General features: G+C 44.2%; 2 protein-coding genes and 1 long non-coding RNA gene across 16 annotated transcripts; all 3 read left to right on the top strand.

The window, feature by feature from the left end:
- The first annotated feature begins 9 nt into the window (after nucleotides 1–9).
- On the top strand, nucleotides 10–696 carry LOC118375759 (transmembrane protein 215-like). Its single transcript, XM_035762363.2, has one exon. It carries the CDS (start codon nucleotides 10–12, stop codon nucleotides 694–696), a length of 687 nt encoding a protein of 228 aa, XP_035618256.2.
- A 746-nt stretch (nucleotides 697–1,442) lies between these two features.
- LOC118375758 (PRELI domain-containing protein 1, mitochondrial-like) lies at nucleotides 1,443–17,357 on the top strand. Its single transcript, XM_052510237.1, has 6 exons — nucleotides 1,443–1,611; nucleotides 2,926–3,148; nucleotides 3,985–4,210; nucleotides 5,930–6,043; nucleotides 7,359–7,437; nucleotides 15,175–17,357. Exons 2-6 carry the CDS (start codon nucleotides 3,057–3,059, stop codon nucleotides 15,288–15,290), a joined length of 627 nt encoding a protein of 208 aa, XP_052366197.1. The 5' UTR covers nucleotides 1,443–1,611; nucleotides 2,926–3,056; the 3' UTR covers nucleotides 15,291–17,357.
- On the top strand, nucleotides 7,455–10,270 carry LOC127925345 (uncharacterized). 14 transcript variants are annotated; one of them, XR_008120588.1, is made up of 5 exons: nucleotides 7,455–8,762; nucleotides 8,871–8,923; nucleotides 9,041–9,107; nucleotides 9,166–9,563; nucleotides 9,710–10,270. It is a non-coding gene; the product is annotated as an uncharacterized LOC127925345 (long non-coding RNA). The 14 variants fall into 14 exon arrangements; XR_008120582.1 differs by having other exon boundaries at nucleotides 7,455–8,821; XR_008120586.1 differs by lacking the exon at nucleotides 9,041–9,107 and having other exon boundaries at nucleotides 8,822–8,923; nucleotides 9,159–9,563.
- Nucleotides 17,358–17,756: the final 399 nt, after the last annotated feature.

The following is a 17,756-nucleotide window of genomic DNA, read 5'->3' as shown; positions in this document are numbered from 1 at the left end:
CTGGACACCATGAGGGTCGACGACATGAACCCCCGCACAGGGATGGTGGTGGCCATCAGCAGCCCCTTACTGTTCTTCGGCTTCATGTTCACCATGTCGGGCATGAAGGGAGAGACCCTGGGCGGGATCCCTCTCATCGCCATTGGACCTGCCATCTGCCTCCCAGGGGTGGTGGCTATCATTCTGGCTAACAGAACCAACGGCTGCACCAAGTTCCCCACCCGGCGCCAATGTCTCAACTGCCTCTGTCGCAAGTGTAGGAGGAGGAAGCAGATGCCTAGAACCAAAGAGTCTTCCAGGGTGGCCAGAGACTCAGAGGAGCCTGATGGGGACAAGAGGACTGAGACTGGGTATAGATCTGGGACTGGAGCAGACTCTGTATCCATTACCATTACAACAGTGAAGGAATCTGGTCATCAGATCAATAAAGTGAAGCACAACCATGATGAGGTGCGACGCTACCCAGCTAGTGCCTTGATGGCCATGGCAGATGTCTCTAATTACAGTATCTATGATAGTAAGTCCTACTCTATGGACAGTCACTGTGGGGCCTATAGTAGTAAGGTGCATCGTGTGCCTCAGCAGCAACGGGACAGTTTTGTGGTGTACTACGAGGGAGACTTCTCTCCGTACGGACCCGGTTACTGCTACACCAAACCCAGAGATTTTATGTGGGGCGTAGAGACTGTGGTCTAAGTGTGGATACTGAAGCCTACTGGGGAAACCCTATTACTGGAACTCGTAAACGACTACATCTATTTAGGTGTACCTGGGACATGAATAGTAAGCCTGTTTATCTTACAGGTAAATAATACTGCAGTACTAATGTTGAAGCAGGTAACAAAAGAAAGACATTTGCAGTATTTGTTTCATGAATGAACTGTATGTTCCCTATTTATTTTGGATTTTTCTTTCATATTGAATAAATATCTAATCTAAATGGCCATTAAGATATTTCTCTAAATGGACATTTACATTTGCACTATTTTATATATTTTTGTCTTAATGATCAAGTATCTATTGCAAATCTTATTCAGCAAAATCCATTTAATGCATTGGTGTGTTTGTGGTATAGTTGCTAAATAAAGAAATGATGAAACGTTTTTGTGATTACATCTGCCCAGATGATGCACAAATCGACGTGAATCATGCAAATAGTTCAATCTGCACATTACAAACCTGTTACAGAGACCACTAGAAAGGGATATACCACTGCCAAGGAAGGTACTGTAGAGGCTACTAAAAACTAATTATTAACAGTTTGGATGTGAATTAATACCTTACATTATTTCAAAATGTAAACATCTCCAAGAACAGACAAATAACGAAAGATATTCCTGTTTAAAAAAAAGTATACATCATGACAATGTATCGTCATCGGCGTGATTTTCACCAATGAAGTCCAATAGAAGAAGAGAGTTGTAGTCCTGTCATGAATATTCATGATTAAAGCGGTGCATTGTTGGATACTACACATGCCATTTTTGGACTAGACAACTTCCGATTCAATGACGACTGCTGTTACGCTACTATCAAAATAGGGAAGATGACGGAGGAAATCTAACTATTGGTGCACTGAAAATCCCCATAAATGCTGCGATAGTATATCAGGTATGTGAACAGTAAATACTTGCCATAGTTCAGTACAGTTTGATAACTTGATATAATCTGTATTTTGAGGAATTAGCTAGCTAGCTAAGCTACTCATGCTAACACGTAACAAAACGATACCTAACGTTACATTTCACCATGTGAAACTGCTAAAATTATGTCAGTAAACTAGACAAACCCGTATAGTAGCGAATTACTAGCTAGCTAGCTAATAACTTATCTAGCCTTCATAATCGTGCATGAATTTAGTGTTTTTGCCAGCTAGGTTGCATAATAGCACGATCAGTCAATGTGACATGTTCCACAAAGACCAGCACGCTCAATCCAGACAAGTACATTGTAAAGGGAACGGGATTTATGTTGTTGGCAATGTAGCTAGGCATTAATAGAACAAGATTAATTTCAAAACCGGTATGCTTTTTCGATTGAATGAGCAGTTTGATGGTTGCCACTAGTTACCACCGCCACAAAGTCAAAATGGTCTAGTTCGTAAAAATGGTCCAGTTCGTAAAAATGTATGAAAACAAAAATGTGCTTTTTGGTCTTTAAATTAAGGTTAGTCATAAGGTTAGCAGTGTGGTTGAGTTTAGGGTAAAGCTTAGATTTTAAGGAGATAATTTGTAGGAACAGGCGGGGTTTAGTGATAATTATGACTTTGTAGTTGTGGTAACTAGTGAAGACCTTGTGCCAATCGTCATCTAACGTCACAACTGTCACATGTTGCAGGGAGGGGGTCACGTTATTTCCCATGCAACCTGAGCAATGTTCCTGCTCCCCTTGTACAGTATGTGACAGGTCTAGTAAAGCGAACGGTGATACCCCGCAGGGTGTACTGCTCTAAGTTCATATGATACCTGTGTGTATTTGACCCAGCTGTCAGGAGATACTAAGCTAGCTACTTTTACACAGTACATCCTATTTTGTGGGACCGGCAGCAGGTAGCCTAATGGTTAAGCGCATTGGGTCAGTAACTGAAAGGTCACTGGTTCGAATCCATGAGCCGACTAGGTGAATAATCTGCCGATGTGCCCTTGAGCAAGGCACTTAGCCCTAATTTCTCAAGTAAGTCGCACTGCATAAGTGTCTGTTAAATGACTAAAATGATTGAAGCTGCACATAACCACAGACGGCTGTAGCTAGCCAGTAGTAGCTACAAACCTAGAGCAGAGCAACATATCTTTTTGGTTCTGTTTTGAACACATACAGTATCTGATGTTATCAGACCTACATGTAGCTGAGATAAAGGTCTGTCCTATTATACCTGTTATCCTGAAATACCCCTCTCTCCCTCCCTCCACCTCTCTTCCTCGCCAGGGTTCAGTGTGTGCGTCAGGTGTGGATGGAGTCAGTAACATCAGAGCACCCAGCATAGTAATCACAGACAGGACAATCCGAAGAAGTCCGTGTTCAGACCAACAGCCTGCACATCGGCAGGCAGGGGGAGAATGGTTAAGTACTTCTCTAACGATGTAGACATCAGGACCACGTGGGACCATGTTGTCTCTGCCTTCTGGCAGAGGTATCCCAACCCATTCAGGTACAGGACCTCGCGCTGACCTTTTTATGGCGGATGCCTCAATGATTTGGTGAGATGCGCATCTAGTAGTAGAGAGAAGGGATATGCCTATTTTCCATTGAGTAACAAACTCCAGTCCCATGGAAAACCTGTCTGCTTTCTCCTACTATCAGCTGTGAATGTGAATCTGCACAAACGGCACCAACTGTCATTCTATAGCCAAACTGTGCATCTGCACTGTTCAACCAAATGTGTTTTTGTATAATGTTCAGTGGACATTGTTACAAGTAGTCCTTATGCATAGAGTTGTACAGTTTGTTTAACTTTGCAGTCATTGTTTTTTGTTTGGTATACATTCTAAAGTGAAAAAATCAGAGTCTCAGCATCATTATGTTACTGTGGAATTGCCCTGCTCTCAATCACAATGAGACGATGGTGTCTGACGCTGTTACACACGTTTAGAAAAAACAACAGTGAGAAGAGTTTATTAAGATGGAGAACTGAGAATGACCACAGTGGAGAAGTGATGCCAAGCTTTGTCAGATCAGAAGGAAGTGACTTAGTCAGTCAGTGGCTTCATTTAGTTTGTATTGTTAATTTCTGCTCTGTATTTAACCCAACCTTTCCTTTTATTTGACTACTTGATTCAAGGTTTGTATTCGATTGCTAATAATCAAATACAAGTACTTGAAATGTACAAATCTGCAACTATTTAGCAGGTTAAATGCAGAAGTACTGCCAATGTAAAAAATGTGTTTGGAGTATGTTAAGTGTTGTGAAAATATGTTATGTTGTCTGAACAACTAGTAATTGGACCAACTGATACCGCAAACATTGTGTGTGTTCCCGTGCATCAGCACCCATGTTCTCACGGAGGACGTGGTTCTCCGTGAGGTGACGGCGGACCAGCGGCTTCTCTCCAGACGCCTGCTCACCAAGACCAATCGAATGCCTCGCTGGGCCGAGTTCCTCTTCCCCTCCAACCTATCACGCTCCGTCTACATCGTAGAGGACTCCGTCGTCGACCCGGTCACCAAGAGCCTCACCACGTACACCTGGAACCTCAATCACACTACGTTAATGGTGAGGTACACCCCGACATATGCTCCGTTCTGAGCCCTAGCCCCTACACCAAGAAGTGAGTAGGGGCTAGGTGTTGATTTGGAACCCAGGGATACTGGTTCCCACAGCTTAGTGGTTGGAGAATGGTGCTTGTAACACCAAACGTGTGGGTTTGACACTCATGCCAGGTACATGTAGTTCATGTATGTGTTTGTTAGTACGTGTAGGTTTCTCTGTTTTACTAGGTTGGTGGACGCTCATGTCCCTTTACAGTACACTGACTCAGCACCATGTAGTGTCCTATATTTGTTAGAAATCCGTGTTCTGTCTTTAGGAGATGGTATCAGCACCACCACCAGACAGAGGAACACGCTGTGTTTCCCCTACTGCATCTAGCAGCGGCGCACCGCCTCTAAAAAAAGGAAACACTGACACTATTAGTATTGACTAAGATAAGAATGTATCTACGTATTAGCACACAGCCTACTATTGAACAGAGACTTTGATATGCACGTCTACATGAAAACTGCTGTCCAAATAGTGTTATTATTGCATATCTTTAGATATGGAATGAAATATATTTTTTCTCAATGGTTTAGGCTAGTTTGGTATCTGTCCCTTCATGACCTCCAGTGGTTGACCTATATTACAGCCACAAGACCCTAGACATTGACAAGAAAGTGCCCTCTGCGTTGCCCCGCCCCCGAGAGACTGGCTTGTTTACTGGTTGCGCTTGTTTGTTTTCTCTAGCAACCGACTGTCTCCAAGCCTACAGCACAATGAATATACTGTTTCCCAGAGAAATTCCTTCATGCTGATACCCACAACGTTTTCCATTGTATATAATTTGTGACATTTCCTATAAAAAAAAAATTGCAACATTTCCGCAGTCTGGCTGGATATTGGTTCAGACTGGTAAGCCCTTGACTAAAGAGACACAGACGTGAAATGTATTGTTGGTGGTTTTCTGTTTCTCAGGGACCTGGTTTGTTGGATGGGAAAGAGATGAAGTTGTGTAACCTCCTTTGAGTCAGCCTGGTGGGTGGATATCTCATGGTTTACATCTCAAGTCTCTACGAGAGTCAGAGTTCACTCCATTCTACGGTTAGCAATAGAACAAGGCTTTAATGTGAGAGGATGAATGAGACATTTTATCTCACCATACCTGGTCAATATCAACTAGACCTACACTACAATCATACACAGACCTTTTTATGATTCAACCAACACTTTGTCCATCCCCTTCCCACTTTGTGTTCGTCTCAAGATCGCCAACACTTGACGTCTATCTAACAAGATATGGTGCTGTCAACTTGATGGATGAGCAAAGAGGAGCACCATAAGGAACACACACCCACTCACACCCCACCAGATTATGCCCGCCGTCTAGTTAATGCAAAGCGTTGTGGCGGCGTGCTTGCGAGCGCTGTCTTGTTTTGATTCCAGTAGACGGCAGCTGAAGGAGGGGATGACTCATATCACTAGACAGATGGAACAAATTTGTAATTACCTACAAGATCATATTTCGGAACAAAATGTCAGATTCTTCCAAAACAGTATGTTATTATCGCATGCAACCAGTTCCTCAAAATGAAGTGGAATTGATAACTTGTTCTTCATTCATTTTGCATTGAAGTTGTTTGCTTCTTTTTGTATTGTGCCCTATAGTTGAGGGCAGCAAACCAACACCGCCTGATTAACAACCCTCTCTCCCCCATCCCTTCCTCCTTTCTTTCCTAGACTGTGGAGGAGCGCTGCGTGTTCCAGGAGTCAGAGGACCGGCCTGCCTTCACACTGCTCAGACGAGAGGCCTGGATCTCTTCTGGAGTCTACGGCTTCTCCAGACCTATCCAGGTACAGCACCGATGTAGTACAAGAGAAGATACCACAGCCCCAGAGCAGCTATAGGACAGGCCAGCCCCAGAGCAGCTATAGGACAGGCCAGCCCCAGAGCATCTATAGGACAGGCCAGCCCCAGAGCAGCTATAGGACAGGCCAGCCCCAGAGCAGCTATAGGACAGGCCAGCCCCAGAGCAGCTATCGGACAGGCCAGCCCCAGAGCAGCTATCGGACAGGCCAGCCCCAGAGCAGCTATAGGACAGGCCAGCCCCAGAGCAGCTATAGGACAGGCCAGCCTCAGAGCAGCTATAGGACAGGCCACTATAGGACAGTCCTGTCTCCCTGTATGGATAGTGTACATCCAGGACTAGAGTAATGTTCGAAGCAGACCTGGGTTCAAATAGTGTTTGCTTTCTTTCAAATACTTTGAGCGTTTGATTGAGCCAGTCTGGGTTGCCGAATGAGTTTGGTTTTGGGACTACTCCATTGGTGACATTGCGCCAATCAGGCTCAAACAAGTGCAGCTAAATTATTTTAATGCATAACAAATGCTATTTGAACCCAGGCCTGATGGCTATTGAATACATCCAAGTATATGAGGCTCAGAGGACCACTACACTACAGCAAAATAGTTCAAGTACCTCACCTCCAGTTCACCTCAGGACAGACAATCCCTTTTCATCACCAAAGCCATGACCTGTTTAAATGGGAGCAGATATTGAATAGCAGCAGTCTGCAAAGCAGCAGTACATTTGGATTTGTAGCCTGGGAAATCAATTTGAAGGATCTGCTTGCGGTCGTTGTTGGACACCTATGAGAACATATGTATATAATCCATCTATAACAAAAGCCTAGTCTGAGTTGAAAAACAGATTTTCCCTTAAGTTCCACCCAGGTATTTGGTCGGGCAAATCTAAGAGGCCCACATAAGTATTTTCCACCTCAGCAAGCTAGGCATTCTGTCTCTCTCTCTCTCACACACACACACACACACACACACACACACACACGAGAGTGGGTTTATAGGGTCGAGTAATGGTACAAGAGGAAAAGTGTCTGCAGATGCCAAAACAAAGAAATGGTCATCTTCCACCAGGAATGTTTTCTACGCAAGGGTAGAAAAATATTATTATTATTATTATTATTAGCAGTGTGGGCTAGCCTTGACTACCCCTAGAGAGAGAAAGGAAGTCGAGATGAAGGGAAAGAGGGAGAACAAGAGAGATGAAAGGAGGGAGAAAGAAAGAGGGGGGGGGGTACCCTGCTGTTCTCATGTCTCCCCATTTAAACCCTGCTGTTTCCTGTCATGTCCGTCTGTTCTGCTCCCCAGGAGTTTGGCTTGGCCCGCTTCAAGAGCAACCAGGTGAAGGCCATGAAGGGCCTGGAGTACGCTCTGTCTAACTTACACGGTACGTACTGAAGTAGGAGAAGCAGGGAACCAAACAACTTTATTTCTGGGATTTATGATGTGGTTGGAGGCGATGGGCAAACTTTTCTTAGAGGGAAAAAGTTATATTTTTGGGAGATTGTGTAATGTGGAAAATATGACGGAAAGCACCAAAGTACCAAAAAGTATGTCAGTCTCCTCATGGCTGATTGCTGTGGTATGAAGTGAAGTTGTGAACTTAATCACAGCTCCCACCCACCAATCAACTCTCAACACTAACCCTCTCATCATGCCTTTGGGTGAGCAGACGCCAGATCTCTCTCCCCTGGAAGTGGAACACACAATTGTCTGGATAATCAGGCCGTGATTGCGTCTCTCGAAGTCCTTCGCCGAGTGGAGTGATACGACGATAATGATTACTGATTTACTGCATGTCTTGAGTATGGCCATTTTCTCGTCTCGGAGATATCCCTCCCTAAAGAGTGACACCTACTAGTTCCCACTCTCCTAATTGAACGAGTCTGGTTGATTCAATGATTAAACTGTTTGTCTGTCTATGTTCAGAGGCTGAAAACATCCCATGTGACGAGCTTAAGCCGTATAGTCACAGACAAGTGTTTGGGCCCACGTGTTGCGTGACTGCGCCATATGCCCCAGGGCTTTCAGGAAGTGTTCAGTACCCCTTGACTTATTCCACATTTTGTTGTGTTACAGACGCAATTCAAAATGGATTAAATATATAGTTTTTCCTCAACCATTTACACACAAGACCCCATAATGACAAAGTGAAGACATGTTTTTAGAAATGTTTGCAAATTTATTACAAATGAAATACAAATCTCATTTACATAAGTATTCATACCTCTGAGGTCAATATTTTGTAGAAGCACTTTTTTGGCAGCGATTACAGCTGTGAGTCTTTCTGGGTAAGTCACTAGGAGCTTTCTACACATTGATTGTGCAACATTTGCCCATTCTTTTCAAAAATCTTCAAGCTCTGTCAAATTAGTTGTTGACCATTTTCAGGTCTCTCCGTAGATTTAAGTCAAAACTGTAACTCGGCCACTCAGGAACATTCATTGTCGTCTTGGTAAGAAACTATAGGACATATTTCCATTGTTGTGTCTTTGTCCCCTCTGTCTGTGTGCATCATGCCGTCACTATTCTGGACTAGGTCTCAGGTTTATTGCGATGGTAAGTACAATACTAGGGTCTGTCACTAGGTCTCAGGTTTGTGGTGGTCAGTACAGTACTAGGGTCTGTCACTACAGCTGGACTAGGTCTCAGGTTTATTATGGAGGTCAGTACAGTACTAGGGTCTGTCACTACAGCTGGACTAGGTCTCAGGTTTATTATGGGGTCAGTACAGTACTAGGGTCTGTCACTACAGCTGGACTAGGTCTCAGGTTTATTATGGAGGTCAGTACAGTACTAGGGTCTGTCACTAGGTCTCAGGTTTATTATGGTGGTCAGTACAGTACTAGGGTCTGTCACTACAGCTGGACTAGGTCTCAGGCTTATTATGGGGTCAGTACAGTACTAGGGTCTGTCACTACAGCTGGACTAGGTCTCAGGTTTATTATGGGGGTAAGTACAGTACTAGGGTCTTACTACAGCCGGACTAGGTCTCAGGTTTATTATGGTGGTCAGTACAGTACTAGGGTCTGTCACTACAGCTGGACTAGGTCTCAGGTTTATTATGGGGGTCAGTACAGTACAAGGGTCTTACTACAGCCGGACTAGGTCTCAGGTTTATTATGGTGGTCAGTACAGTACTAGGGTCTGTCACTACAGCTGGACGAGGTCTCAGGTTTATTATGGTGGTCAGTACAGTACTAGGGTCTGTCACTACAGCTGGACTAGGTCTCAGGTTTATTGTGGTGGTCAGTACAGTACTAGGGTCTGTCACTACAGCTGGACTAGGTCTCAGGTTTATTATGGTGGTCAGTACAGTACTAGGGTCTGTCACTACAGCTGGACTAGGTCTCAGGTTTATTATGGTGGTCAGTACAGTACTAGGGTCTGTCACTACAGCTGGACTAGGTCTCAGGTTTATTATGGTGGTCAGTACAGTACTAGGGTCTGTCACTAGGTCTCAGGTTTATTATGGTGGTCAGTACAGTACTAGGGTCTGTCACTAGGTCTCAGGTTTATTATGGTGGTCAGTACAGTACTCGGGTCTGTCACTAGGTCTCAGGTTTATTATGGGGTCAGTACAGTACTAGGGTCTGTCACTAGGTCTCAGGTTTATTATGGGGGTCAGTACAGTACTAGGGTCTGTCACTAGGTCTCAGGTTTATTATGGAGGTCAGTACAGTACTAGGGTCTGTCACTATGGTGACTGTATGGCTACGTTCCAATATCCATACTATTGTACCACTTGTCCAATACACAGACTGTGTCTGAAGTGGATCCCTGTGCCCTATATAGTGTACTACTTTAGCCCTATGGGCCCTGGTCAATATTAGTGTACTGCACTATATAGTACATTTGACAAAATAGCTTCCTCCTAAATGGTATGCATCAAATCAAAGTTTGTCACGTGCGCCGAATACAACAGGTGTAGACTTGTGTGGATATTGCAACAGAGCCATGGATCTGTGACACCCTCGTCCCAACCCCTTGCTGGGGGATGTCACATGTCTGTCTGGTAGTAGCTTCTGTAGCCTCTAGGCAGCCATTTCTAGAACAATCTCTAGTATCCACAGTAGTTGAGGAACAATGCAGTCCAGTACAGTCATGATTCCCTTTGGCATCAATGTGGACAGACATGACCAGCTTTTCTAGAGCATTAGATCCTGTATTGTGTTTCTGTGGTTCTGTAGCTGCTGCAAATAATGTGTACAAAACATTAAGAACACTATTGTAAAGTGGCTGTTCCACTGGATGTCATAAGGTGAATGCACCAATTTGTAAGTCGCTCTGGATAAGAGCGTCTGCTAAATGACTTAAATGTATGTAAATGTAAAACACCTTCCTAATATTGAGTTGCAACCCCCTTTGCCTTCAGAACAGCCTCAATGTTTTGGATCATGGACTATAAAGGTGTCGAAAGCATTCCACAGGGATGCTGGCCCATGTTGACACCAATGCAAACTGTTAAAAGTGGAAAATCCCAGCAGCGTTGCAGTTCTTGTGCACCTGGCATATACTACCATCCGTTTAAATGCACTTCAATCTTTTGTCTCGCCTATTTACTCTCTGAATGGCACACACACAATCTGTGTCTCAAGGCTTCACCTATAGTGATTTTGAAGTTGATTTAACAAGTGACATCACACAATTGGCCCAGTGTCGTCCGGGTTAGGGAGGGTTGGGCCGGCAGGGATATCCTTGTCTCATCGTGCACTAGCAACTCGTTTTGTCGAGCCGGGCGCAGCGCACACTGACCAGGTCACCAGGTGTACGGTGTTTCCTCTTCCGGGTTGGATGTGCATTGTGTCAAGAAGCAGTGCGGCTAGGTTGGGTTGTTTCTGGGGACGCATGGCTCTCGACCTTCGCCTCTCCCGAGTTGCAGCGATGAGACAAGACTAACTACCAATTGGATACCATGAAATTGGGGAGGAAAAAGGGGTAAGAGCAGGTGTTCCTAATGTTTTGTAGACTCAGTGCATCATTTTGCCCCGTTTGATGCATGTGCATGTAGGCTGAAGGAATTCTAACTTGAGATGAATGTCAAGGGGGATTTTATTTTCATGAAAAAGGTAGTTTAGCTGTGAATCATGTACAGTGCCTTGCGAAAGTATTCGGCCCCCTTGAACTTTGCGACCTTTTGCCACATTTCAGGCTTCAAACATAAAGATATAAAACTGTATTTTTTTGTGAAGAATCAACAACAAGTGGGACACAATCATGAAGTGGAACGACATTTATTGGATATTTCTAAACTTTTTTAACAAATCAAAAACTGAAAAATTGGGTTGTGTAAAATTATTCAGCCCCTTTACTTTCAGTGCAGCAAACTCTCTCCAGAAGTTCAGTGAGGATCTCTGAATGATCCAATGTTGACCTAAATGACTAATGATGATAAATACAATCCACCTGTGTATAATCAAGTCTCCGTATAAATGCACCTGCACTGTGATAGTCTCAGAGGTCCGTTTAAAAGTGCAGAGAGCATCATGAAGAACAAGGAACACATGAGGCATGTCCGAGATACTGTTGTGAAGAAGTTTACAGCCGGATTTGGATACAAAAAGATTTCCCAAGCTTTAAACATCCCAAGGAGCACTGTGCAAGCGATAATATTGAAATAGAAGGAGTATCAGACCACTGCAAATCTACCAAGACCTGGCCGTCCCTCTAAACTTTCAGCTCATACAAGGAGAAGACTGATCAGAGATGCAGCCAAGATGCCCATGATCACTCTGGATGAACTGCAGAGATCTACAGCTGAGGTGGGAGACTCTGTCCATAGGACAGCAATCAGTCGTATATTGCACAAATCTGGCCTTTATGGAAGAGTGGCAAGAAGAAAGCCATTTCTTAAAGATATCCATAAAAAGTGTCATTTAAAGTTTGCCACAAGCCACCTGGGAGACACACCAAACATGTGGAAGAAGGTGCTCTGGTCAGATGAAACCAAAATTGAACTTTTTGGCAACAATGCAAAACGTTATGTTTGGCGTAAAAGCAACACAGCTCATCACCCTGAACACACCATCCCCACTGTCAAACATGGTGGTGGCAGCATCTTGGTTTGGGCCTGCTTTTCTTCAGCAGTGACAGGGAAGATGGTTAAAATTGATGGGAAGATGGATGGAGCCAAATACAGGACCATTCTGGAAGAAAACCTGATGGAGTCTGCAAAAGACCTGAGACTGGGACGGAGATTTGTCTTCCAACAAGACAATGATCCAAAACATAAAGCAAAATCTACAATGGAATGGTTCAAAAATAAACATATCCAGGTGTTAGAATGGCCAAGTCAAAGTCCAGACCTGAATCCAATCGAGAATCTGTGGAAAGAACTGAAAACTGCTGTTCACAAATGCTCTCCATCCAACCTCACTGAGCTCGAGTTGTTTTGCAAGGAGGAATGGGAAAAGAATTCAGTCTCTCGATGTGCAAAACTGATAGAGACACCCCAAGCGACTTACAGCTGTAATCGCAGCAAAAGGTGGCGCTACAAAGTATTAACTTAAGGGGGCTGAATAATTTTGCATGCCCAATTTTTCAGTTTTTGATTTGTTAAAAAAGTTTGAAATATCCAATAAATGTCATTCCACTTTATGATTGTGTCTCACTTGTTGTTGATTCTTCACAAAAAAATACAGTTTTATATCTTTATGTTTGAAGCCTGAAATGTGGCAAAAGGTCGCAAAGTTCAAGGGGGCCGAATACTTTCGCAAGGCACTGTAGTTATGATTCACATAATATTCCACTCTAAATTGATTTGATGTAACTTCTGTGATATTTAATTTTCCTGTTCAGGCGACATGAACAAAGGACATTTTCGAGTTTCATGCGTTTTTATTAATTCACTTACTCTGAGAATATAATATTTCCTCAGGGTGCAGAACCCCTGGCAGATAATTCCCCCACATAGTGAGGATCGTTCCTAGTGTTTTTAAAGCTTTACAGGGTCTCTTTATCTTTGCACCGCTCTGCCTACCCAACCTCCCACTGTGCCCGACTTTTCAGTTAATTGGGCTCCACCGCCTCCACAGGAGCGGCCAGAACCGATACACAGTTGCTCCAGTACTGTGAAAGGAGTCGGAGCAAGGATGATACATAACTGAGCATACCAGATATCCAAGAAGGTTTGATCAAAGTCACGTGCATCTGGAACGTCACCCTATCCACTATGTAGTGCACTACTTTTGACCAGGGCCAATAAGGGAGTAGGGTGCCATTTCAGACAGTGTGGTAGAAACAACCAGGGCCACCTCCTGCTGTCATTGGCCAACATCAACCAGGTTTTTATTCATAACTGAGTGTGTGAGACTGCACGTATTTCTGTTGGTGTGTGCGCTGGAGACTATCCGGCTGCGTCGGTGTGTCTGCTTGTGTTTGCGACTGCGTACACACACACACACACACACACGTCAGTTTGTGTGAAGCGACTAATCCTCCCTCCTGCCTGCATCTCCAGCCGCGAGGTTAGCGACAGCGTCCAAGGATGAGAAAGAGAGCGGGAGTGAGGGTTGAGCTCAAAGAGCCCAGAGGAAAGATGTGGCTTTGTGTGGAGGCCTCAGAAGCCTTCTATCCCCCCCAGAGAGAGGGTGCTCTGGGGGTCAGCCAAGGCAGCCAGCCCTGGGAAGGGACCAGGGCTGTGGTTATTCTGGTCAGTGGCTCCAGACCTGCAGCTGGGCTGGGTTCAGTCAGGGGGAGACTGAGGGAGAAAGGGAGAGCAGTGAGAGTGTGTTGTCATAGTTTCCCCCCCATTGTCTGTCTATTTGTAGTAGAACAGTGTATGTGGTGCTATGAAGTCTTAGCCAGACCCTGGCCTAGCATAGAACATAGACCATCTTACTCCTCACTGTCTTCTCATCCCTGTTCCCAGTACAGTTACTATAGCCTCTGTCGCCTCTCCTTGGCCCTGTCCCCAGTACAGTTACTCTAGTAGCCTCCTCCCTCTGTCCCATCTCTCCTTGTCCCTGTTCCCAGTACAGTTTGTCCCCTGAGCTAAGGTTCCTCTGGGCCACATCACGCTATGCTGCCACTGACCCCATCTCTTGTAGGCTGGCCAGACTCAGTGGGCCTGACCAACTCACTGACCAAGACACTTTTGTCTAGATCTCTCTTACTGGAGTACCCACCTCCTTTTTCTGAGTATCTTTCTCTCGCCCTCTTTCCCTAACTTTCATCTTAGTCTTTCTTGGCCTGTCTGACTGGATCCAGTGTGTGTGTGTGTGTGTGTCTCTCTTTCTCCCCCTCCTCCCTACTGGTCGCTCCAGATAGGATCTCTCAGCCTCAACAACCACTCCAAGATTGGCTCCTCTCCTCTCTGACAGTCTAAATATTTTCCAGATGTTTGAAGTATCTGTTAGAAGCATTTGGATGGCCTCCGTGTTCACAACTCACACTGAAGAAGAGGAATGCTCTGCTTGTCTTTGTTGTGACGGTGCTAGTGTGTTGACTAGGAGACCTCCGAGGATGGTAGAGATCACCTTAACTCTAACCCCTACGTCTAAAATAATATTTTATAGGTGGATGTATAGATGGAAGATTATGATATTGTTTCACACATGTTTTAAAATGTATTCCCAATCAAAATCCTATTTTCCCTAAACATTTTAACCTTCACTCTAACTCCTAAGTCTAAAATAGCCTTTTTCCTTGTGGGGACAGGCAAAATATTTGTCACTTGTCAAATGTTCCTTGTTTTGCTATCCTTGTGAGGACTTCTGGTACCCACAAGGATAGTAAAACCAAACCACACACACTGTTAGAGAGAATGCTGACCCAGGAACAAACCCCTGACCAGAAGTCCTGCTGGCTTCTTCATCATATATATGCCATTTAGCAGACGCTTTTATCCAAAGCGACTTACCTGTTACCTGAGCCTTGTGATCTTTCCAACACACACACACACACACACACACACACACACACACACACACACACACACACACACACACACACACACACACACACACTTTTAGACTCAGGATATCAAATCTTTAAGTAATGTGGAGTTGTATTCATTCACTCCATGTTCACATTTTGCATTCATGGTACCACCAGTTTTGGAACCGAGTTGGTTAGTTTACTGTATACACACTCACCCCATGTCTCTCTCGTCTTCTGCCCACAGGAGAGGCACCCCAGCGCCAGCCCTGCGTCCGGGGCACAGTGAAGACTGCTACAGAGAAAGCCAAGACCCTGGCCTCGGCCGCCACCCCGCAGAAACAGCCCCAGCAGTACGTGTGACAACAGGGGAACATCCACTGCCACCGGCTGGAACGGGACACATTCACATGCAACACACAGGCTGGCCAATTCTGATCTTTTTAAGAGCTGATCTGATTGGTCAAAAGACCAATTTGTAAGGAAAAACAAATCAGAATTGAGCTGTGCATGCACACACTCTTTTAGCTGACTTTTCATTGACTGGAAGCTTGCTTGTATCAAGGTATTGGTGTACAGTATGTGTGCAATATGTCCATCTAAACCACTAACAGCTCTGCTCCTCTGGGGTTAGGCTCTGCTCCTCTGGGGTTAGGCTCTGCTCCTCTGGGGTTAGGCTCTGCTCCTCTGGGGTTAGGCTCTGCTCCTCTGGGGTTAGGCTCTGCTCCTCTGGGGTTAGGCTCTGCTCCTCCTTGTTTTCATTAGCCTAGCATTAATACATCTCAGGTACTGAGCCCCTGTCTGACTGCCTGCCACAACCTAGGGACATGTTCAATAGGCCCCAAACGCGAACAAAATGTTCTCAAACCGAGTGAAACAGAAAAGTATGTGGACAGCCCTTCAAATGATTTGATTTGGCTATTTCAGCCACATATGTTGCTGACAGGTGTATAAAACCAAGGACAGTCATGCAATCTCCATAGACAAACATTGGCCTTACTGAAGAGCTCAGTGATTTAACGTGGCACCGTCATAGGATGCCACCTTTCCATCAAGTCAGTTCGTCACATTTCTATCCTGGTCAACGAAGTGCTGTTATTGTGAGGCAGAAAGTCTAATTGTTCGTCGGGAGCTTCATGAAATGGGTTTCCATGGTTGAGCAGGCGCACAAAAGCCTAAGATCACCATACGCAATGCAAAGCGTCGGCTGGAGTGGTGTAAAGCTCGCTACCATTGGACCAGCGGAAATGCATTCTTTGGAGTGATGAATCATGCTTCACGATCTGTCAGTCTGACGGACGAATCTGGGTTTGGCGGATGCCAGGAGAACACTACCTGCCCCAATGCAGAGTGCCAAATGTAAAGTTTGGTGGAGGAAGAATAATGGTCTGTGGTGGTTTATGGTTCCAGTGAAGGGAAATCTTAACTCTACAGCATGCAATGACATTCTAGACGATTCTGTGCTTCCAACTTTGTGGCAACAGTTTGGGGAAGGCCCTTTCCTGTTTCAGCATGATGCCCCCGTGCACAAAGCCAGGTCCATACAGAAATGGTCTGTCGAACTTGACTGGCCTGCACAGAGCACTGACCTCAACCCCACCAAACACCTTTGGGATGAATTGGAACGCTGACTGCAAGCCAGGCCTAATTGCCCAACATCAGTGGCTGAATGGAAGCAAGTCCCCGCAACAATGTTCCAACATCTAGTGGAAAGCCTTCCTAGAAGAGTGGAGGCTGTTGTAGCAGCAAAGGGGGGGACCAACTCTATATTAATGCCCATGATTTTGGATGAGAAGGTGTCCACATACTTTTGGTCATGTAGTGTACTTTCTGAACTTATCCAATAGAAACACTTTTCTGTTGCAAAATGTTTTTATACGGTGTGCCATAATGAACACGACCCTGACTTGAGTAAGCTCTGGGATACATCTCTTGTGCACTCAGTGAGGCCTGTTTTGAAAAGCATAACGTGACAAATCAGACATGCCAAATAACAGTGAAGGTGAAGTGAAGACAAGCTGAAGAAATAATATAAATTCCACAACACTGGATGCATGCTGGAGTTTGAGAGTTTATCAAATAATAAATGATTAGTAATTATTGTATTACCCTTCAACTGCGTCGTTTGACTGATTTGTCAGTGAGGTCTACGATTGGTCTGTTGGATATATCAAGCTATATCAAATTAGGCATTTGACTTGACATTTACCAGGGACAGTTGATGTATTTAATTTGTTTTATTGTACATTAATGTGTTAGTCTGACATTGGTTTGTCTGTCTCTTAATATTTTTGCTGCATTCCTTTAAGGTAAAATTAACTATTATGATTTTGAAATCATTTTGGCTGTGATTTTAGACTGGAGGAAATTGTCATTAAGTCTTAACATTGACAGAATACTGCACTTAAATAAACATCTGATTTAATGTTATTTGGGATACAACTTTATCAATCTTATTTAATTTAGTTTTGTTTCAGGCATTGTAAACTACTGCATATTATTGTCATGAAATTGGGTAATGTTCAATGCCATGGTTGTCATATTCTTATGAACTAAGTCGCTGTGATGCTATTGCAGTAATCTGACAACAGGGGGCCTGAAACAAGCCTGTAGAAGTTCAGACAACTATTTAAAGGGGCAGTCAGTGATTTATATAGGTTGGAATAATACTGGGAAATGGTCCTTTTTAGCATGAGAGCTGTTGGAAAAGACTGCCTGAACTTATTGCATTTTGCTAAGAAACTATTCTTTCTTTGATGATTTTAACTCTGGGTTTTAATGTATATTTTACAAATCACTTCACCTTCCTGTGTTATTGCATAGTAATAG

Source organism: Oncorhynchus keta, unplaced genomic scaffold (assembly GCF_023373465.1).
Source record: "Oncorhynchus keta strain PuntledgeMale-10-30-2019 unplaced genomic scaffold, Oket_V2 Un_contig_5459_pilon_pilon, whole genome shotgun sequence".
Lineage (NCBI taxonomy): Eukaryota > Metazoa > Chordata > Actinopteri > Salmoniformes > Salmonidae > Oncorhynchus > Oncorhynchus keta.
This window is presented reverse-complemented; position numbering and strand designations above follow the sequence as displayed.

Coding starts and splice junctions, on each gene's coding strand:
- LOC118375759 (XM_035762363.2), top strand. CDS start 10: ATGAGGGTCGACGACATGAACCCCCGCACAGGGATGGTGGTGGCCATC.
- LOC118375758 (XM_052510237.1), top strand. CDS start 3,057: ATGGTTAAGTACTTCTCTAACGATGTAGACATCAGGACCACGTGGGAC. Junction 3,149..3,984: donor AGGTATCCCAACCCATTCAG/GTACAGGACCTC, acceptor CCCGTGCATCAG/CACCCATGTTCTCACGGAGG. Junction 7,438..15,174: donor CGCTCTGTCTAACTTACACG/GTACGTACTGAA, acceptor TTCTGCCCACAG/GAGAGGCACCCCAGCGCCAG.